Here is a 23,195-nt window from a genome sequence, read left to right as displayed (position 1 = left end):
ACAAAAATATCACATCAGGGCAGAGGATGCCAGTAGGAAACCCTCGCTTTTGTTTCCGTGCATTGCTCGTTTTCGTTTACTCCTGTTTTCGGTAAGCAGTGCTGCATTCACGCCTGACAATAATGTACTTTTTCCATGCCACAGCCTGCACACCAGCCACTGAAAGAGGCAACGCGCCTCCATTGGAGTTTCGTTCGAAAAAAAAAAAAATACTTAAAAATGGTTGTCGCGTTTCGCATTGAGACATACAAATGTTAAGTAAAGGAAATGGCGGGCTCGACATTAAGGCTTCAATTGGTGCAAACATTTAATTGGTTTAGCGAGGTGAGCATCTGTCAGTCAGCTGCCGGTGACAGCCTGCCACAATTGTGTAACTTAATGGTGGGTGTCAGGCTAAGTGCGAAACACGGTGGCAAACAGATGTCAGAGCTTGCCTGCGTAGGGGCTGTGGAACCGACGCACGGATTTGGGCGAAGAAAACACTGATACGTGTTAGTACACCGCGAGTCAGAACCACTACCGTGACGCCCCTGTTGTGCCTATGGCGGATGTTTGGGTTTGAAGGCGGCGCGTCTTTATGTCGCGAGATAGGGGTGTATCGTGTCACAACACTAACATGCTGTTGTGTGGTAGGGGGCCCAGAATAAAATGAACACTGATGCTCTCATAAGCTGAAATATGTTGGCCATGTTGAGCAGTCACGCATAGGCACTCTGTCTGTGGTCTGTGTGCAGAAGGAGGCGGCTGCTCGCGACACGCTTATATTACCCACCAAAATCCGTAAAACCCTAGGAATTGGGCATTGTTCTTAAACTGTTAAATGAATCGGATACATAGACTCGTTCTGCACACCCACATTTAATGCGACCCGCGTGCAGAAGGAGGCATCCATTTGGGGAGGTGTCACACACTGAAATGCTGTCTTGTGTCAGAAGACACAGTAAGAACGGGGTGAGGCTGGCAAAATCTGAATACGTGCTGCTGTGGGCAGCGCCTACAGGGAAACTTTCTGCGCACGTGTATCTGCGATAGTGCACAGAAGGTGGCCCCTGGTCGCCATATAGTGGGGTGCCGCACAGTGAAATGCTTTCTTATGGCAGACGGCGCTGAGGGAATGGGGTGGTGCTTTTTCAACCGCAGTGCTTTCTGCACACGAGAATCCTATCGGATGTCTGCGCGAAAAGGAGCATCTGGTTGTGACTTCTGTCAAGGGAAATATGTGTGAACTGGAGATCACAGTTGTTCAAAAAGCAAAAAACAAACATGGAGTTAAGTGTATTCTGATCGCGCGGGCACAGAAAGTGAAAGTGATTGCGATGCACTTAATTACCTGTGACAAGAGAAAAGACAGATGGTGGCTCCACGTGCACATGCACGCAAGCTTGAGGCCAGCAAAAGCCTCTAGTAGCACTTTGAAAACCCTCTTACTATAAGTCGAGCAAGCAGCGCATGCGCTGCTCTAGGCTCGACCTAAAAACGACTGCAGACGCTCTAAAATGCAGACTCAAGACTCATACTCTACCTCACCCGACCTACTCACATCACACCTCAAGGAGCCCACTATTCACAAGTGCAGCCAATTGAAAATTCTCATGCACACATACAAAGCCGTATACAGCACTGGACCAGCATGCCTGAACAGCCTCATACCCTTTAACCAGCCTTTACAAAAGCAGAGGAAGAGGTTGCTCTCTCCTATGTCACACCCAAAATATGGAATGATCTCCCTCAACACATCAGTGCCTCCTCCTAACTTCTAGAGTTCCACAATAAGCTAAAGACTTGGCTCTGAATAACTCCAAGCGAACTACATGCCTACACCTACTCAAGCACGGAGGTACTCTCAAGGGTGAATAGTGCCCCATAAAAATTACAAATCTTCATAACCTAACCCTTGCACTGGTCCCACAAATCAATCTGAGGATACCAACTTAACTTTTAGCCTCCGATTTCAAATACCTTCACATTTACAGAATGTTTTAACATGTTAAAATGTGAATGTTGCTGCATTATTTATACACAACTTATTAATCTATTAATAATATTTAATTTTGAATCAGTCGTGGACCACCTGAATGGGGCCGTGGATCTCCAAGGGTCACCAGACCACAGTTTAGGAACCGCTGATCTAGGATATCTAATTTAGAAACTGATATATTATAATAATACATTCTAATTCACGGGTGTTCATAGTAAGGAAAGCCCATCTGTGCCATATTTTCTAGATATACATATAAAAAATGAACATACAGAAAAATAATGTGAATTCACCGGGTTTACAAAGCCCTAAAAAAACGTGTTCTAAGGCCAGTGGCATCTCCTCCGCTAAGGCGGAGGAGCATTGCCACACTGCTTTGCAGAAGTGAAATAAATAAAAAATAAAATGATAATAACCCAAGGTAATATTCATTTAAATTTTTCTTGCTGCTGCAGCTTTGTGGACGGGGCTGCTCTGATGACAGAGGGAGGAGGGGTGGCACACTGTAAGTGTGCATGACTGTTTAGCCGCCCGTCGGGGGCTGCCAAACAGTCATGAGCACTTTGCATGTTCTCCACCCAGGCTGCATTACAGCCTGGGTGGAGAATATTTTCAGGTTCCCACTGCCTGTCTGAGCGCCAAGCCACGGCACTCAGACCCCTGTCTGAGTGCCGAGCCATGGCACTCAGACCAATCACAACGCTACATTGCAGCGTTGTGATTCGCTTAGGGAAGCCTGGGTGCTTCCTGTTCCGTTCTGGCCGGGAGAGATGACAGAGGAGAGACGCTGCGAGGAGGTACATTTTTTCTCTTTTTTTAAACCCCCCCACCACCCCCGTTCCGCCACCCCCGCCCCATGCCGGCCGCCACTGTCTAAGCTTCAGCGGCCCAGTCCCATTTACGTTTTTAAATCAGTTGAAACCAGTGTATTTAGGGCAGTAAAAAGACAGCAGAAAATACTGTACGCATCTATAGATTGCAGAGGCATTGTGTTAGGTTTGCAGAGTGTAGTAACGTGGTGCTTAATGTGTATAAAAAGCAGCCAGGAGTCCAAAGTTTTCCTAACAAGCATGCTGCCTGCACTGGCAAATGCAGAGCCTACTGAATACCAAGGCTGTCTAGCTTTGATTCCACCCTATCATTTCTTCCACCACCTTCCACTTCCTGTCTCTGTATCTGACTCATGCAGTTATTTTCCGTCTGCTTTCTCCCCTGCCACTGCTTTGCCATAGGTTTTTTTCTGCTTTCCCCTTTATCGCTCTAGTTTATAGTCCGATGAGTCACAAATAAATCTCAGTCCTCAATAAGCAGAGCTGGTGCCACTCACCTACACCCGCCTGCAGAAATTCAGCAGTGCAGTCAAGTCTTACTCCAATTCCCTTCTCTGCCATTTGTTTGACTGGTCATCAATTAGTCTGAACTTTCCCAGAAAGTCACAAAATTCTGAGACATTTGTTCAAAAACCCATCTGCACATCCTGTACCTCTTTCATTGAAGCTGTTCCGGAGCGCTCTTTGAAACTGTTCCTCTTCACTGAGCCCTCCTGTGTATGCAGAGTAGTCCCTTGATGGGTTCTGCCAGGGATGCTGGGTTCCATGGCTTCTACGTCCGGAATATCCTGGAGGACACAATGCAAAATATTACCTTTTGTAAATACAAATCCCCAGAAAAAGAGAGTGTAACTGTTGGCACGCATAAAGTATGACAATTGCCCCTAGACCTTAAAACTGCCACTTCTCTCCTAGGTTTCAGAAATTTGTTAAAAACGTGGCTATTTAAACAACAGAAATTTTCTGGGATTGTCTGATCTTGTCACTTTAGCGCCAAGATGACCCCGGGTACACAGTGCTTAACAAGTTATTTCATTCATTCATTCATTCATTCATTCATTCATTCATTCATTCATTCATTCATTCATTCAAAGCTAAGAATATATGACACAAATGCAATTGCCACATTGTTTTGGAAAAGTATGAATTCCCAGGAGTAGACAATGGCCTACAATGCAAAATCGCTGACCAAAGAAGTTATTTTATGGTTATTCACACAACATGCATATGCATTTCCCACATTGATCGGGCCACCTAAAATATATCCGAAAATGTCAGGGGCAGATGGTGCGAAAAAAGAACTGTGTAACATAGTGTCAGAACTATTAAAGTATTTTAAGCAGAGACTGGCTTACTATGCCTATAGTCTACTGTATAAAAAATAAATGGTGTAAAATTAGGCCTGTGTCATTATAGTATATAAATGCAAAGCACTTACTTACACCCCCCCCCCCCCCCCCCCACACACACACACACACACCCACACTTCAACCTGTACACATGAATACTGTAAATCACTCATGGATACTCCACTTTCTCCATTTGCTGCTTGCCTCCATTTTATTCATTCTGTCCTACCACCCAGTTTTTTCTATTCATTTGTTCACTTGTTTATATGGCTCTGGCTCCTGACTAGGAGAAGCTTTGCATGGCTATTAAGATAACAGTAAGTTCAGATGTGAACAAGAAGGTCCAGGGTATTCTGAATTTAGCCTTATGGGTGGTAGGATTGTACGTCAGGCTCTCCCTAGTGGGGGATTGTAATTTCAGATGCAACTAAACAGAGGATTTGGTATATCCAAAGAGAGAAGTTGTCCGTTTTTTGTTGAAGGACACAACATTTGGCTGATCCCTTAGGTATGGAGGCAATATTTGAAATGTTCAGCATTCTGGACATGCTCCACAACGAGTGTGTGCTCTTCCAGCTTAGTGCAAGACACTGTAGGACCAAGAGTAACCCCTTAAAGTGTGCTTCACTGAGCAGGGTTAAGGACTACCTGGCTTCCCTGCCCTCGGCTTGGGCCCTGGAGAACCAACCCGAAGACACCAAGGAGGTTTCAATATTGTCTGTTTTGTGGACGCACACTGCAACCATGATAGAGACCTGCAAAATAACAAAATGTATACCTAAGCTGCTTTCAGTGTCTGGGTACATATAATTGTAAATACACCTTATCTTTGTTCATGGCTTCTGAGCGGTGTGGCGCTTAATCTGCATTCTGATGGCCAATTGTAGCCTACCACTTTGAGCAAGAGTGCTCTCCGTAAAGTGGAAAAACCCTACTTGGGGAGTGTGGCCTATCATCCCTTTAATGTGTTGGTGGCTATCCCCTCTATTTCTTAGAAGATATGCCTGGGAAGATGTACCCATCACTGGACTGATGTGAATTATGATTTTTGAGGATGGTCCACCTTCTCATTGGACGGAATTTCTAAATGAAGGGGAACTAAAAAGAATAGAGATGTCCCTTTACATTCAGCGCTGCCAGCATATTAATACCATGAATGATGATACTATAAAGGAAGTTGCATTAGCAACATATTTACATCATCAAATAAAATAGGTAAATGTTTACCATGACTGCTGTAGAATGTTGGTCGTGCAGAACTTCCATCGTACAGAAGAATACCTACGAAGAAGAAGAGAAAGACTGATTAAAATAAATAAATAATCAAAAGTCATAAAATATAATCTGTCTTTTCACTATTTTGTTTGTCAAAATTAAAATACTGGCACATTTAAAATATCAGGAAATGATGGCCTAATTTGTGGCATGCATACTTAACACTTTCACTGCCTGGGTGTTTGTGTACCTCTGTATCGGAACTTTTTTGTAAAAAGAAATTGTACATTTGGTTGTTCAAGCACATGTATTGCTTTGCCTTTAGTGTGCACCCATACAAGCTGCATACTTTTTTTTTTTAGCACATTCTGGGTTTTGTATTGGTGAAAACCCAGCAACAATATATCTGATTGCAACATGAAGATATAATGAATAATGTGTAGATATTGTCGTTATTTTTTTTAAGTTGCTCAGTATTTTGTTGTATTTTTAAATAAACAAACAAATTTCAATACACTAGTCAAAGAAATGTTGCCCTGAATACATGGAGTACAGCAATACCAAATAAACATGGGTTTTCCTAGGAAATGTAGTCTGCACAATCAATTATGGATTGTTCGTGCAGATCACAAATCTGTGGCAGTATACCTCAAGCAGAATCATATCCCTAGCTAGGCTTGTCCCAAAGCTGTGTACCCCTAAGTCTTGTGAGAGTGAGTTTTCAGACATGAGTGGCTTTTCAATGGTTTTGATCAGGGATCCACACTCTAGACATCAGGGAATTTGGATCCAGCTTGGCTGGCGCCCAGGAAACATACCAACCCCAAGCATTTCTGAAAACTAGAGGCAAAAGGAAATCCCTGGTGATATGGCATGCATGACTCCTAATAAATTCTAGTACCAGCCTCACCTGTAATGTTAATCTTTGGATAATGTCCTCCTTTTCTGTGACACAAAACTCCAGAGGTTCCGGCCAAGGCCAAAAGTCCTACCATCCAATTTTTCGGCACATCTGCTGATATAAACAATACCCCAGATCCGTGGGTGGACCCGATGATCAGGACGACCCACCTAGACTTGTTAGGTACTGCTTTTATTGGCAGATTTGTAGGAACAGTGAGTGGTGACAGTTTTGCTGTTCTCCGCACATTCTGAAACGTAACATCTTTGAAATGTGAGGACATTTTTTTTAAAAATGTTTGACCTGTGCAGATAATTCTAGGTAAGAGCAGGTGGTGGCATCCTCACAAGCCACACCACCCATGACTACTCCAGCTGTTTATAGTTCAGAAATATCTGTTATTGATAGTCTTCCCTCGTTGTGGGATGACTCCAGGCCCAGACGTGTTTCTGTGCCCCAGCGAAGAGCTGGATCCTGGTTGTTTTTTTTTTTATTCTAAGAAAGAAATTTGAAACAGCAACTGGCACCTCGGTGGCCACAGACGTGTTCATGTCTGTGCCCCTATATTCAAAGAGTGTACAGCTCCTTGCTGAGGGACAGGTATGTGTGTGTATATATGTGTGTCTGCCCCCCACTGAGGAGCGAGGGTCGATTAGATTTTTAGGTTTCGCCTGGGGCACGGAGCTCCTAGCTCCGCCCCCAGGAGAAATCTTTTTAGGTTTTGCCTGGGGCACGGAGCTCCTAGTTAGGTTTCGCCTGGGGCACGGAGCTCCTAGCTCCGCCCCCAGGAGAAATCTTATGTCTCTACAGTGTACTGCTTAGTCCCGCCCTCTGTTCCATTGGCTAGCTCCATAAATGGATGCTAGCCATTGGAACAGAGATCTGTCCGTCATGGCAGGACCAGATTCGTGGGCGTTCCCGAGATTTTTTCCATCTCCACCCTTTTCGCATAGTCATCAAGGCCGTGGGCGGGGTTTATTTTATTTTTTTAGTCTGTTTCGTTTGGTCATTGTGCGGCCGAACTCCGCCAGAGGAAGTCCAGGTCCAGGTGAGTGCTGGTCGTTCCCGTCCCCCCTCCCGCTCTCCGTGTGCCGTCCCCCCTCCTGCTCTCCGTGTGCTCGTCCCCCTCCCGCTGTCCGTGTGCCCGTCCCCCCTCCCGCTCTCCGTGTGCATACAGGCCAGTCCTCTGGATAGGCAGTCCCATCCCTGCCGGTGCAGCCCTGTGAAACTCTCCGTCTCCTCCCGGGAACAGAAGGCGCTGGCTACCGTCCTCACGGCCGCCTTCTTCGCAGCATGTTAATCATGCAGAGAGCAGGCCCGCCGGTGATTGTAATTCAGGAGCTAAAGGGGCTTTCGATGTGACGCTCCCGGCGCCGCAGAGGCCCTGAGATGTGCTGCGGGAAGTGATGCATGTTACAGGGAAAGCCGGCTCCAGGGAGCGCTCAGCGCACACTTAATAAAGGAGACCCCGGGGCATACTGCTCTACACACTGCGAGAGCGGCATCTGTCGCACACGGTGGGGCCACCTCCCCGCCACACGCACGCTGCCCGCCACACCACGAATTCTGCATGCCTGAAACGGCGTGCATGTCACACAGGGAGATCCATGTCTAGCGCACAGGGAGTGCTGCCTGCTTGTGAGGGCCTCTCTGTCACATACTGCGACTGACGCCTGCCTAAAGAGCTGTCCATCACAAGCAGCGAGCTCCAGCCGCCACTGAGGGGCTCCGTCACGAACCGCGAGTGAAGTCTGCGTGAGGCTGCCCATCACACACTTGCTGCAATACGTGGCACTCCAGAGAGTGAAGGTCGCAGAGACTGTTCAAGAAACACCGAGCTCTGGCTAAGGGGCTGTCCGTCTCACGCACAAAATGCTGCTCGAGGGAATCTCTCTTTCACATACTGCGAGCTCCGTCTCAAGCCGTCACACCCAGCCAGTGCGGCTTGAAAGAAGCTGTCCTTCACACAGAGGCCGTCACCTGCTTTAACTAGGCTAGCCGGCACACAAGAGTGGTAAGAGAGGCTGCCAGCAACAGTGTGCTGTTTTAGACAGTCTACTGCACTCACAGTGAGTGAGTGTTGAATGCCTCAGACAGGCAGTCACATAATGTAAGCGCTAGCTGAGAGCCTCAGTCGGATATTGCGAGGGCTGACTGACATACTGTGAGTGCTGACTGACAGCTGCTATTCTTCCCACGGGGGCTACTTCCTGTTTTAGAAAGGCTGGGCGTCACATATCGTGAGTGTTGCATGAGAGAGGCTGTCTGTGACACGGGGCGCTGCGTGCGAGAGGCTGGCCTTCGCACAGCAGGTGCCGCGTACGTTATGTTATATATTTTTGCATGGCTGCCCCAACACCGTGGCATCCCAGCGCTGGCGTTCGGCAAGTCAGGGAAGGAGAAGCTAGACAGCTAAAACGTCGACCAGGTATAATCAGTTTCTAAATGCACAGGGGACATGTGTGCACCATGCCTTCACACCATGGAGCTAGATGGGCGCAAACAACTATATTTTGATCTGTTTTTTTTGAATGCCCAGTGGTCTTGTGTGCTACGAATGGCAAGAGGAATGGAGTTCTATAGGGTGGGGGCCAAAGCCCTAAATGAGCACCCCCCCCCTCCCCCCTGCTCCCACGCACCCGAGTAGTGCAAGCCAGGTACAGATCTGCGGAGCGGAGCGCTCACGCTGGGACATAAAATGTGTCTCTGGCCATGTAGGATCTTATGGGTGCTACAGAGTTTTAAACTGAATTCACCGTTCAATAGGCAACCAGTGAAGACGGCGCAAGAGATGAGAGGCGTGACAGTCCTTAGGGAGGCCAGGGCAAAAAGTATGCAAGCAGCCGCATTCTCCGACATGTTGTCCATCACATATTCTGAACACTTCACGAGGCTCCCCGTTACCCACACGGACTGCCGCCTCCTTGATATACGCCACACCGAGCGAGTGAGGCCTGAAAGTCTGTGCGTGACACACAGCAAGGGCTGCCTGTCTATCAGAGCAAGCGCTAAGTGTGAGGCTGTCTCCCAAGCACAGCAAATGCTGCCAGCAAACACAGTGACGGCGGAGGGAGACTGTCAAACGCAGTAAGCATTGCTCGAGAGCGGATGCCGTTTACTCTCAGACGGAGTGACGCCGTCCATCACACATGTCACGGCTCTGCAGAGGATGCCAATCACTGGCACATATTCACCTCTACCACAAGAACCAACTGCGACAGGTCCACACATATAAATCATCATATACAGTTACCACACGCAAGCAGTGACTGCCTCAGACCCATACTGCCAAAGTGTGAGTGTAACATTTGTGCATGCACTACACGGTTGTATGACAAAGGCACGCATGGTTGAACCACACGGGCCTCTACAACGCTGTCCTAACCACAAAAGCGTCTAAACCACTTTCAATTTCGTGGTAAAGGCACGATTGGTAAATGTATATGGTTGGTAAAGATGACTACTGCCCCAACCCCCCCTTCCTGCCCTAAACCCTAAAATCATATCCCCATACCCCCCCCCCCCGCCCTGAGGCCTAAAACCTGCTGTGTGTACAAAACTTGAATTTGGAACATTTTGTTGATTTGTATTGCTTTCCATGGGCACATTATAGCATATCATAGAGCGAACACTGGTATGCGAGCTAGCACTACATTATAGCACCTTTTCTATAAAACATCTTACATGAGCCACATTGCTGTGGGGTGGAGCGGATGTCTGGCAGTAGTTTTCTGCCGCTGGCCATAGTAAGTTCTGAAGTTCAGGCCTTCCCTCTGCTCTTCTACAGATAAGAGACCCTCAAGAATAGCTAAAGAGTGAGTGTGGACGATGCTGCCACAGTGCACCACAGCTAAATTCTAGTGCATATAGTTAAATGAGCAAATGTATGCATGCACCTGCACAAATAGCCTCCCTCTCCTTTCTGCCTCTTTTCCTTCCTGCCCTCCCTCTCTCCTGCCCTCTCTTCCTTTAGACCTCTCTTCCTTCTTCCTTCTTACTCCTGCTCTCCTTAACTTCTATATCTATCACTTCTTCTCTTGCACTCAGTCTCCATCTCTCTCCCTCTTGCCCTCTCTCTTTATCTTACACTCTCTCCTTCTTGCCTTCTCTCTCCTGTCTTCTCTCACACTCCTGGCTTCACTAACATGCTTTATGAAATAACGTGTATTCTAATTCACTGTGCATCTGCAACTAATTTCATTATAAATGCAATCCATATTTCTGTGTAAAGTAAAACACATCAACGTTTTACATATAATTCAAAGAAGTTAGAAAAGACCATTTGTCAAAAGCAATACCAAAAGCTCAAACTTTAACAAAGGCGAAACCATTGCATTGTAAATGCTTGTTTTCTTATGTTAAGAACATTTCCAAATAGCATCTGAACTCTTCACTGGGGTGCAGAGGGGGGGGGGGGGGGGGGGGGGGGGGGGGGGGGTGTGTGTGTGTGTGTGTGTGTGTGTGTGTGTGTGTGTGTGTGTGTGTGTGTGTGTGTGTGTGTGTGTGTGTGTGTGTGTGTGTGTGTGTGTGTGTGTGTGTGTGTGTGTGTGTGTGTGTGTGTGTGTGTGTGTGTGTGTGTGTGTGTGTGTGTGTGTGTGTGTGTGTGTGTGTGTGTGTGTGTGTGTGTGTGTGTGTGTGTGTGTGTGTGTGTGTGTGTGTGTGTGTGTGTGTGTGTGTGTGTGTGTGTGTGTGTGTGTGTGTGTGTGTGTGTGTGTGTGTGTGTGTGTGTGTGTGTGTGTGTGTGTGTGTTTGTGTGTTTGTGTGTTTGTGTTACTATCCTTGTGGGGACTTGGGTGTGATAACACACTCACGCTGTGGGGACTTGATTGCACTGTGGGGACCTGAACCCAGGTCCCCACAAGGTAATGTCCTTTAAATGATAAAACATGGCTTCAGGAACATCTGTGTCAATTTTTACAACTTTTTAAAAAATTGTCTTGTGGGGACCTGTGTTTCAGAAAGTGTGTTTAAATTTTTGCTCCCTCTGCCCCCATAGACAGGAGGCGGTACTGCAGTCTTAAACACACTTTGCATTTAAACACACTTTGTTTACCAGGAACACAAGTTAGCAGCAGAAAGCACAGATATTTCAAAGGAAAAGCTGCAAAACCCGGGGTTAAAACATAATTTTCATGCAAAGTAACATTTTCCCCATTTAATAAAGTAAAATTTTATTTACATGAAAATTTTGAATTCAGACTATTTGAGTTTAAAAATTTGTAAACTTTGTTACAAGCAATTTGGATACGATTTGAATCCCAGATTACATCCCTATTTTGGTATGATCCTTATCTGCAATTAAATAATGATGGTGCATTAAAACATGATACATTATAAACTGATCTGATCGTTTTTTACAAATTTGATTACATAATATGCACTTTGAAATGCGTTCTTAAGATATTGGCTAGATTAGTGAGTGCCTAGAGTTGCGTTGTGCGAACAGCTATGCTCTCTCAGATGCCGAACTGCAGTAATGTCATGCCTACAGAAATGGGAAGTTTAATTTAAACAGAAAAGCATGTTCTTATAACATTAGTGACATTCTTAAAAAATATATTCAAATATTGCCATAAGTTGAAATTACATTTAATTGAATTGCTTAATTTAAAAACTGTTCCTAATGCTTTACACAATAAATCAGCTTCATTCCCATAGATGGGTGAAGAACAGTCCTATAACAAGCATTGGCAAAGCCAATGGTGTCACCTATGAGACTCTGATATATATATATCAACCGTAGTGAAGTAGGTGCAGAGGCACAGACTCCTGGTTCACCCAAATTAGTGGGTATGTTTTAAAAGCCAAAAAAGGGGAGGTGGATAGGAGACCAAATCCCTAGCTTGCATTTGGGCTCACAGTGCCCTTACTACTGCATTGGCACCCACACTTATTACTGTTTGGACTTAGTGCTTACGCTAAGATGCAAAGTTCTGCTGTAAAATGGGCACCCTCAAGTTGATGTGAACACTTCAATGTGCCCTTCCTTTGTATTTAAATATAGTTTGCCTTCCAAGATCATACTAGTTTAACTACAACATACTGCGGTAGCATAGGCTGTGCTCAACCACCTGCCTTATAAGTGAGAAGGTCTTCAAGTTGGAAGGGTGGAGAGGATGTGGCGTTATGCTAGAGCTGCAAACTTCAAACTCAATTCTTGACGTTAGCTTGACATCCTGTGATTCTGGTCAAATCACTTAATTTCCCTGTGCCTAAAGAAATTGTACATGACTTAACTGGTGCTCATGTAAAGTGCTTCAAAGTGGATTGACACAAGCACAGCATTGGTGGGAATGAGGTATTTACAGAAGTATGTGAGAAGTGGCTTCTGTTGCTTCACCATGAGAACTTTTGTGTGGGTTAAGTCTATTAATGCAACCACAGCCATGGATGAGAATGATATAGACTACTACTCAGGTCTCGAGATCTGTCATGAGGTAGCTGCAGTCTGTTACACATCAGTACTAGACCTACTGAGAAGATGAATTGCATATGTGTTTATATTCCTTCCTCTTTCCTTCAATTGGGAATGTTACTATCATCTGCCTGGAGAAGAAACTCAGGCAGGGCTTCAGGTAAATGACCCTTGCACATAACAAATTTCCCATTAACAAGTGAATAGGCCGATGCACCTGAACCTTCTGAAGTTGATTCCACTCCCATAGTGGGAGATGTGCCCTGCTGGTAACAGTACATCTCTGGAAAGAGAAGCAGTATGTATTGTGTCTGACCTTGGACCTTGAAAGCAACTAGTCAGGGAATGAAGCATCCACAACAGAGGGCCTCACTGATCAAAAACATTTGCTCACGGCATAACATACTTCAATATCAAAATGTCTGGAGCACATAATTGCTGTACACAACTGAACTATTTTAACTACTCAAAGCCCTTACTATGACTATACACTTTTTCTGTATAAAAATGACTCAATATTGGAGAGCCTCATACTCCACCCAAGAGACGAAAGGCTGTCACTGCAGAAATAGAATGCATGAAGTATGGACAAGTATATCACATTAAGGGGGTGAAAAGTGTCTTGTTTAGAAGTGAAACATGTCTGCCATAATATGTTGTCCATGATCATAATGGTCAGCAGTTGGGAGAAGAGATTGTGGGGTTTGCTTAACTGTAGACTATAAAGAGAATTTATAGTTTTTGGAGGCCTATCTTTAGCAAGGAATCTACCATACGTATATTGGAATTGAAGCATGAATGTTGCTGTAAATTGACTGTCATTTAAGGAGGGCAGTACTTTTTAAAATGAGGGACTACACTTAATATTTTGGGTAATCCTAGAAAATTATTGGTTTACATCTAAGAAGAAAGAGCCATAGGTATGGATATGGGTGCAGGCAGAAAACAATAGATGTGGGTCTGTTTTGGAATGTAATTGTGCTACATTTCCTACAGCTCTTACCCTAGCATGGAAATAGTCTAAGTTAGTGGCTAAGCTGTAGACAGTATATTATAAATATTATATCTATTATAAATACAGCCATGATTTGCTCTCATTTTGATCATGTACTTGTGTGACATTGAGGGGGATTCAATCAACTTTGCAACATAAAATGTTTTTTGTGTCAAACGTTGACGTGAGTGCAGCACCAAATTCTCTGCACTGTGGTGCACAAACCCAATATCAGGGTGGGAACAGTTCAAAGACAACTGGAATCCACACAAAGCCAGATCTACTTAACTAATGTGTCCTGCCTTTGCATGAACTTATACCACCAAATGAAACCAGGAGCAAACAATGGGTATACGGAAAAGCCTAGGATATTTCCTGACACACATGCAATTTCTGCAAAAATATCCACTTGACACAGCTTACCCGTAGCCTCTTGTGTTGAAGTTTGTACTGGAGGGCTTCATTGTATATATATTTCACAAAAGACACTGCTAGGTAGCCTTAACAATGCTGTGCAATACTTAAAATCACACAAAACAGACATCATTGGCATGCAGCTCTTTGAAAATATGGTGCTGTACTATTTTTACTGTTTGTCCAAGGGAGTACAATGGAATATTAAAAATGTTTGTATAGCACTGCCCCATGTTTAGTTTATCAATATCACAGGGTGGCACCACAGCCCCATGTTTCTGAACAAGAGAGTAGCCAGAAAATGAACATACTCCCCAATTTTGAACTAAAGCTCTGATGGCACCAAGTAAGTGAGCCCAGCCCAGAAGAGCTCCCTTGCCTCTTCCATCCAAGCATCCTTTCACCCTTCCACCTATCTGTTGATATTCACTATTTCACCTTTACGTTGTACCAGTCATTTATTCTTTCATCCGTCATTCATTCTTCCCAATTACATCCATCAAGCCATCCATCCATCCAGTCTGCCATCCATCCATCCACTTTGCCATCCGTCCACTCTGCCATACATCCATCCATTCATCTATCCATCCATCCATCCACCCACTGTCATCCCTCTCTCCATTCTGCCATCCATCCATCCATCTATCCATCCATCCACCCACTGTCATCCCTCTCTCCATTCTGCCATCCATCATCCGCTTTGCCATCCATCCACCCATCCACTCTACCATTCATCTACCCACTCAGCCATCCATCTAGTCATCCATCGTCTATCCATCCACTCTGCCATCCATTCAGACATCCATCTATTCTGTCTTCTGTCATCAATTCACTCATTCAACCTCTCTGCCTTACGTTAACTCATTTCATCCACTCATCGATCCATCCATCACTTTAATCTGTCATCCTTTCACCTACCCATCCACCTATCCACTAATTCATTCATTCATCCACCCTATCTATCCATTGCTTTACACTGCCATCTATCCATGTCTTACCTCTGCCATCCTTTCACAAGTTCATCCACCTATTCATTAGTTTTCTCATCCATCCAGCTATTTACTCTGCCATTCTTTCACCTATCCTTCCATTTATCTATCCATCCATCGCTTTGCCGTCCATCCATGTCTTACCTCTGCCATCCTTTCACATGTTCATCCACCTATTAATGGGCTCTCTCATCCATCCAGCCATGTACTCTGCCATCCTTTCACCTGTCCATCCAACTATCCATTCATTACATGGATCCTTTCACTCACTCACTCACTCATCCATCCACCCACTCATTCATCCACCTACTCATATACCCATCTTCGTTCCTTTCACCCATCCTTTCTTTAAATATTCCTTCTTTCTTTCCTTTTTCTCTTTACCCATTGTTTGTTCTTCCTTTCTCCTGTTTGCTTTTCTATTGAGGCAGTATTCCTTTATTGCATTAATTATGACATTTTGTCTGCCCAGGTGCAGACAGAATAGGAGAACAAAGAACTACAGCCCCCGCTGTAGCTGCTGAAACAACACAACACCCCTGTTTCTAAACTGTGCTAGCTCCAGATAATTCACTAACTTGTTCTTATCAAGTTATTGAATGCCCAAATAGACATTCTGGGTTAATTCAAAACAGGTACACTGCTCCCTTCAGCATGATATGCCTTCTGGACTCTTTATGCATGTAACTTGAGTAAGAAGAGTCTTCGACTGCTAACTGAACTGTGATCATCCACAACAGGTGTGTTTGTGGATTTGAAGCCAGCCAGAGAAGACTTCTCAAGAGTGGCTGAACATCCCAATAACTACACACTATCTCTGTAGGGACTTGAACATGTTAGTAACCAAACATTACTAATGGGGAGATTTGAACATTATATTCACACACTATCTTTGTGGGGACTTGAATAACATTAATTTCACACACAATCTGTGTGAGCTCTTGAACAGTCCTATCATCACACACTTTTTGTGTGGGCACTTAAACATCATTATCTTCACACACAATCGTTGAGGTGACTCGAACGTGATTACCTTCACACACAATCTCTTTGAGATCTTAAACATTCCTATAATCACACACTATCTCTGTGGGTACCTGAACATCATTTACTTCACACACAATCATTTTAAGACTTGAACATTCCTGTAATCCTCATTACGATGTCAGTCGGAAAGCGCCTGACCGACAGTCATATTCCCCTAGACCGTGTTGGAACCCATGCGCCCGACTCAGTCAGAAACAGTTCTGACCAAACTATTATGATGCTCGTGGTCGGAAGGTGGATTCTGAATCGGTTCTGACTGTAATTTGTAAAATCCTAGTTTGTCGGAACTGATTCGCACAGCTCAACTGCCAGAGTTTTTTGCCTGACCGATTACGATGTTGGATTCCAACAGCCTTTCTGACTCGGTCTGTCCTAGCAGGCCCCCGTTCATCCTGAGTCCTCCGGTTTGGTCTTGAGGGGATATCCAAGGGACCCCCTGTGAAACCATGCACAGTGTGTCAGGTACCATGTGGGGCCCGCAACTGGGAGCAATGTTTTTCGCAGACACCCATTTTCCCAATAGGAGCATGTGTTGTCGGTCGGAACACTGGCTCCCGTTGAAGTCAATGGGAGTCCTTACAACAGTGTTCGGAAGCATCGTAATCGGTCGGGTGGAACCACCGACCACGAGTCAGTTGGAACCAAATCCGACAAGGAGTCGGACGGTATAGTTTCCGACCAACATCTTAATGAGGCCCTAAGTATATGCTGGGTTGAACATGCCTACAATGCATGTTTGAACATGAACTATTGTACCTTCACATGCTATCTGTTTAAGGACATGAAGATTATCTTTAAACACTGTCACTATAGGGACTTGAAGACTACTATAGTTGTACACTATCTCTGTGGGGACTGGAACATAAAAATAAACACCCACTATCTTTGTGGCTGCTTGAACACCCCAGTAATCCTATACTATCTCAGTGGGGAGATTTGACCTTTATATTCAAACACTATCTTTGTGGGGACTTGAATATGATTAACTTCACATACAATCTGTGGTAGGTCGTGAGCATTCCCATAATCACACTTGTCCTGATTCACAAAGGTAAACTTACACTTTGGTGTAAGTTTAGGACATTTTACAATAATTCACAAAACAATTTTACAAGTAGTATCTTTACAACTCCTTATCTTTTTATATGCGGAGTCTCTTTGTAAGCATAAACAAAAGTTTAATTTTACCTTTATGAATCAGGACCACAGTATCTCTGTGACACTACAACAGCATTTCAGTGGAGACTTGAGCATGATCATCAGCCACTATCTTTGTGGCAACTTGAACATGATTACCTTCACACACAATGGTGGTAAGGTCTTGAACTTTCCTGTAATCACTTAATTTCTTTGGGGACTTAAACATCATTATCTACACACGATATCTTTGTGGAGACTTGAACATCATCTTCATGCTCTATCTGTGTGAGAACTTGAACATCATTACTTTCCTACACCATCTCTATGAGGTCTTGATCGTACCTATAAACACACACAATCTTTGGAAAACTTGATCATCCCTATAATCACACACTATATACATGCTCATTGGAACATGTCTATAATCATATATTATTCCTGTTTAAATGTGAACATCATTACCTTCACACACTATCTGTGAGGGGACTTAAAGATTATATTTAAACACTACTATTGTAGGGCTTATGGCCTGATTTAGATTTCAGTCGATGGGTTACTCTATCACAACAGTGACGAGTATCCAGTCAACCAAAATATAAATCCTATAATATCCTATGGGATGTATATTTCGCCGGATGGGATATCGGTCACTGTTGTGACAGAGTAACTCTTCGGCTGAAATCTAAATCAGGCCCTTGAACACTATTATCTTTTCACATTATCTTTGTGGGGACTTGAACGTCCTAATAAACACACACTATCTTTGTGGCACCTTGAACATCTCAGTCACCACACACTATCACTGCTGGGACATGAGCATCCCTGTAACCACACACTATCTTTGTGGGGACTTGAACATCCTAATAAACACACACTATCTTTGTGGCAGCTTGAACATCTCAGTAACCACACACTATCACTGTGGGGACTTGAGCATCCCCGTAACCACACACTATCTTTGTGGGGACTTGAACATCCTAATAAACACACACTATCTCTGTGGCAGCTTGAACATCTCAGTAACCACACACTATCACTGTGGGGACTTGAGCATCCCTGTAACCACACACTATCTTTGTGGGGACTTGAACATGTTAATAATCACACAATTTTTGTTACTCCATCACAACAGTGATGGATATCCCATCCACCTAAATATAAATCCCATGATATCCTATGGGATTTTTATTTCAGCAGATGCAATATCTGTCACTCTTGTGATATAGAAACCCTTCTGCCGAAATCTAAATCAGGCCCTTGAGCACTATTATCTTTACACACTATGTTTGTGGCAGCTTTAACATCCCAGTAACCACACACTATCACTGCTGGGACTTGAGCATCCCTTTAAACACACACTGTCTTTGTGGGGACTTGAATAAGATTCATTTCACACACAATCTGTGTGAGTTCTTGAGCAGTCCTATAATTACACACTATCTGTGTGGGGACCTGAACATCATTTACTTTACATGCAATCTTTTTGAAACTTGAACATCCCTATACTCACACACCATTTATGTGCAGGGTTGAACATGCCTGTAATCCCTGTTTGAATGTGAACAATCTTACCTTTACATGCTATCTGTGTAAGGACATGAAGATTATTCAAACACTATCACTTTTAAGACTTGAACCCTACTATAGTGGCATACTATCACTGGGGGTACTTGAACATCATAATAAACACACACTATCTTTGTGGCAGCTTGGAGATCCCAATAACCACATGGTGTCACTGTGGGGACTCGAACATATCACTAACCACACACTATCTATCTGGGGAGAGGAGTTGGCCTAACAGCTAGGGCGCTCGACCTCGGACCTGGGAAACTGGGTTTGAGTCTCGGTAATGATGCTAAACCTCCTGTGATTCTGGGCAAATCACTTATTCTCCCCGTGCCTAACAAAAAAATGAATGTGTGTCCTCATGTAACGTAACTGGTGCTATGTAAAGGGCTCTGATACCAGATACAGATTCGGGTCAAGTTTGTGCTATATAAAACCCCGCAACAAAAAAATATATATATATCTGTGGGGAGATTTGACCATTCTATTCACACGCTATGTTTGTGGGGACTTGAATATAATTAACTTCACACACTAACTGTGGAAGGTCTTGATCATTCCTATTACCAAACAGGCCTGATTCACAAAGGTAAACTTTAATATTTGTGTAAATTTATGACATTTTGCAATGCACAAAGCAATTTTACGAGCATTTTTTTTACAACTCTCTACCTTTTTAGGTGTAGAGTCTCTGCCCTGAGTGCATAGACGCATCAGTCATAAAGATACTACTCGTAAAATGCCTTTGTGAATTGCAAAAAAATTGTAAACCTAAACAAAAGTTTAATTTTACCTTTCTGAATCAGGGCTACAGTATCTCTGTGATACTAGAACAACATTTTAGTCACACACTAGCTTTGTGGATACTTGAACATGATCATCAACCACTATCTTTGTGGTGACTTGAACATGATTATCTTCACACACAATCACTGAGAGGTCTTGAACTTTCCAGTAATCGCTTCATATCTTTGGGGACATAAACATCATTATCTACACACACTATTTGTTGAGACTTGAACATCATCTTTATGCACTATCGTTGTGGGAACTTGATCCTCATTACTTTCTCACACCATCTCTGCGAGGTTTTGATCGCACTGATAAACACACATAATCTTTGGAAAACTTGAACATCCCTATACTCACACACTATGTATATGCAGATTGTACCATGTCTATAATCATATATTATCCCAGTTTAACCATATGGATGCTGCACATAATTCTCTGCTGTGCTGGACAGCAATAAAAACGGGTGTGGTCATGACGAGCTCAGAGATGTACCTCATGATGAGCTGAACTCGTCAGGAGCATCGAAGGGGCTAAGTGTGAACATCATTACCTTCACACACTATCTGTGTGAGGACTTAAGGATTATATTTAAACACTACTATTGTAGGGCTTAGGGCCTGATTTAGATTTCATTAGATGGGTTACTCTGTCACAACAGTGACGAGTATCCAGTCCACCAAAATATAAATCTCATAATATCCTATGGGATGTATATTTTGCCAGATGGGATATCTGTCACTGTTGTGACAGAGTAACTCTTCGGCAGAAATCAAAATCAGGCCCTTGAACACTATTATCGTTGTACACTATCTTTGTGGAGACTTCAACCTCCTAATAAACACACACTATCTTTGTGGCAGCTTGAACATCTCAGTAACCACACACTATCACTATGGTGACTTGAGCATCCCTGTAACCACACACTATCTTTGTGGGGACTTGAACATCCTAATAAACACACACTATCTTTGTGGCAGCTTACACATCCCAGTAACTACACACTATCACTGTGGGGACTTGAGCATCCCTGTAACCACATACTACACACTATCTTTGTGGGGACTTCAACATCCTAATAAACACACACAATCTTTCTGGCAGCTTGAACATCTCAGTAACCACACACTATCACTGTGGGGACTTGAGCATCCCTGTAACCACACACTATCTCTGGGGGTACTTGAACATCATAATAAACACACACTATCTTTGTGGCAGCTTGAACATCCCAGTAACCACATGCTGTCTCTGTGGGGAATCAAACAGATCACTAACGACACACTCTCTGGGGGGGAGATTTTACTATTATATTCACACACTATCTTTGTGGGGACTTGAATATGATCAACTTCACACATAATCTGTAGAAGGTCTTGAACATTCCCATAATCACACAGGGCCTGATTCACAAAGGTAAACTTAAACTCTCTGGAGTGGGAATAGTAATTTTCCCCTATGCTATTCAACACTTTCCCTACTGTTGCACTCTCTGGAGTGGGAATAGTAACTTTTTACCCCTACGCTATCCAACGCTTTCCCTACTGTTGCACTCTCTGGAGTGGGAATAGTAATTTTTACCCCTACGCTATCCAACGCTTTCCCTACTGTTGCATTCACTGGAGTGGTAATAGTAAATTTTACCCTCCCGCTATCCTTCAGTAAAAATATTGTATTTTTTTATTTAATATTATGTTAATATATATAAATATATATGTGTTTTAAAAAATAAAAATGTATGGTTTTTTTATAACTTAAAATATTATTTAATTGTAAGGATATTTAAGTATTTTTAAGTATATTTTAGTTAATTATTTTTAATATTTCATTAATTATAAATTATTTTTTGAACATTTTAAAAAATTCGATATTTTGACTAACTATATTTTTTTAAACGATATTTTTGATTCTATATTTTTGTACTTACCTGTTTGTAGATAGGAATTCGATATTTAGTCATTCTATATTTTGTCATTCATATTTTGGATATTCTATATTTTTGTATTCTACATTTTGTCAGTGATCCTCAAATATATCACCTATGTATTATCTCAAAAATACATAAAGAAAGATGGTTGCAAATCACAGGGCTGAGCCACTCCTCCAAAATTCATCTAACCCAGAGGAGAAAAATCAGGCATAACACAGTACCTCACATTTAAAAAACTGGAAGTATAAAGAATGGAATACTCATCCCACTAAACTAGCATTATTGATCACACCTTCTTTCTAATGACTCATTCTACCACAAGGAACCTTGAGGAAATGCAATTACAATACAATAAACTGGATTTCATACCTTTTTGCTGCAAGTTAATAACTGCTTTATGGTGTGCTATATTCCACACTACAGATTTAGTTGTAATACTTTGTTTGTAAGCAGTTCATCTTTAATTTGAAAGAGCAGAATAAAAGGGATTTAAGTAGTTTGTAAGACGAGTGAGAGTGATCCTGTATTATAAGGCATAAAGTCCTCTGCTGTATGTTAAAAGAATATTGCAAATGACCTCAGAATTTGAATGACCTAAAGGAACTTGTATTCTAGCCCTACTCCACTACACAGATTCATGGAACTCCTTAGTGATTTGCAATATCCTTTCGCTGTACAGCAGCAGCGACTTTAACCCATTTACAAAAGTATTTGGTGTTACCGCCCGGCCTGATAAGGTACTATCTCCTTCTATATTTCTTTGTTTATCTTATGTATTTCTGTTCAATTTATATACCAGTTAAATTAAGTCCGTTGCTTTTAACAGCATAAAGTACAGACTGGACATTGATTTTATTGAGTGCTATTTACTGTTTCATATTGAGTCTAAGGTATTAACTACCTCCATGTCTTGTGGTATGCCTTAATTCGATTCTAGATTTACCCTGAGGTAAATTGAGAGAAGGTGTCCTGTGTGCTCTTTCAAATGAAACATATGTGACAGCCAATGGCATGGCAAGGCCTTTTGCCGACTGTGGCGGTCTCAGCCTTTGCCGCCGCTGCGGTCGTAAGATCAGGAGGGTGGGTTTGCTGGCAAATGAATCCTGCATGTGAAGCCTCGTGAGGCTGCAGGTAAGAGAAGGGGGAGAAGGGAGAACTTATGCCTTCGAGGGCGGACCGCCCCACCCACAACCCCCTTTCTAGGCCACTGGTGACAGCCCTTCACACATTTTTCTGTAGCAATGTCTTTTGAAATCACTCTAAGTGGTCTCCCAAAGCCTTTTGGTATATCAGAGGTTCCTACATATCCCTTCTTAAAGGCTATTAAGTGCTCTCTGCTCTGAAGGTATTGGAGCACTTTACATGACCACCCTTTACTTTATACAAAGTTGTGGGTGTCAAAAACACTGTCACTGGAACCAATCTATACCTGTCTGATGAGCCATTACTAGAGCACAACGGGTACTTGGACGTCGATTATGATGGCGGACGGACCTGCGTCCTTCCGCCGGGGCCACGGCATTCTCTTCATACCAATTAGGATATGACCGCCACTCTGGCGGTCACATCCTGTATCTTTAACATTGTGGCGGGTGCTGCTTAAAGCAGCACCCGCCGCAAGGTTAAAAATGC

At 43.3% G+C, this 23,195-nt stretch overlaps 1 protein-coding gene across 4 annotated transcripts in view; it reads right to left on the bottom strand.

Annotated features, from left to right (window-relative positions):
- The window catches only part of RHBDD1 (rhomboid domain containing 1), a 420,273-nt gene that overhangs the window by 181,404 nt on the left and 215,674 nt on the right, over positions 1-23,195 (bottom strand). For all 4 annotated transcript variants that reach the window (XR_015300952.1, XM_086943885.1, XM_086943884.1 and 1 more), the window contains exons 5-6: positions 5,385-5,438; positions 3,462-3,596 (exon numbers count right to left, since the gene is read on the bottom strand). Coding sequence is in view for 3 of the 4 variants with exons in the window: in XM_086943885.1 (XP_086800011.1) it covers positions 3,462-3,596; positions 5,385-5,438 (189 nt within the window). In the remaining variant the exon portion in view is untranslated. The remainder of the gene's footprint in view (positions 1-3,461; positions 3,597-5,384; positions 5,439-23,195) is intronic.

Source organism: Lissotriton vulgaris, chromosome 11 (assembly GCF_964263255.1).
Source record: "Lissotriton vulgaris chromosome 11, aLisVul1.2, whole genome shotgun sequence".
In the NCBI taxonomy this organism is placed as follows: domain Eukaryota; kingdom Metazoa; phylum Chordata; class Amphibia; order Caudata; family Salamandridae; genus Lissotriton; species Lissotriton vulgaris.
Note: the sequence above shows the minus strand (reverse complement) of the source record. Positions and strands in the feature narration are given on the sequence as shown.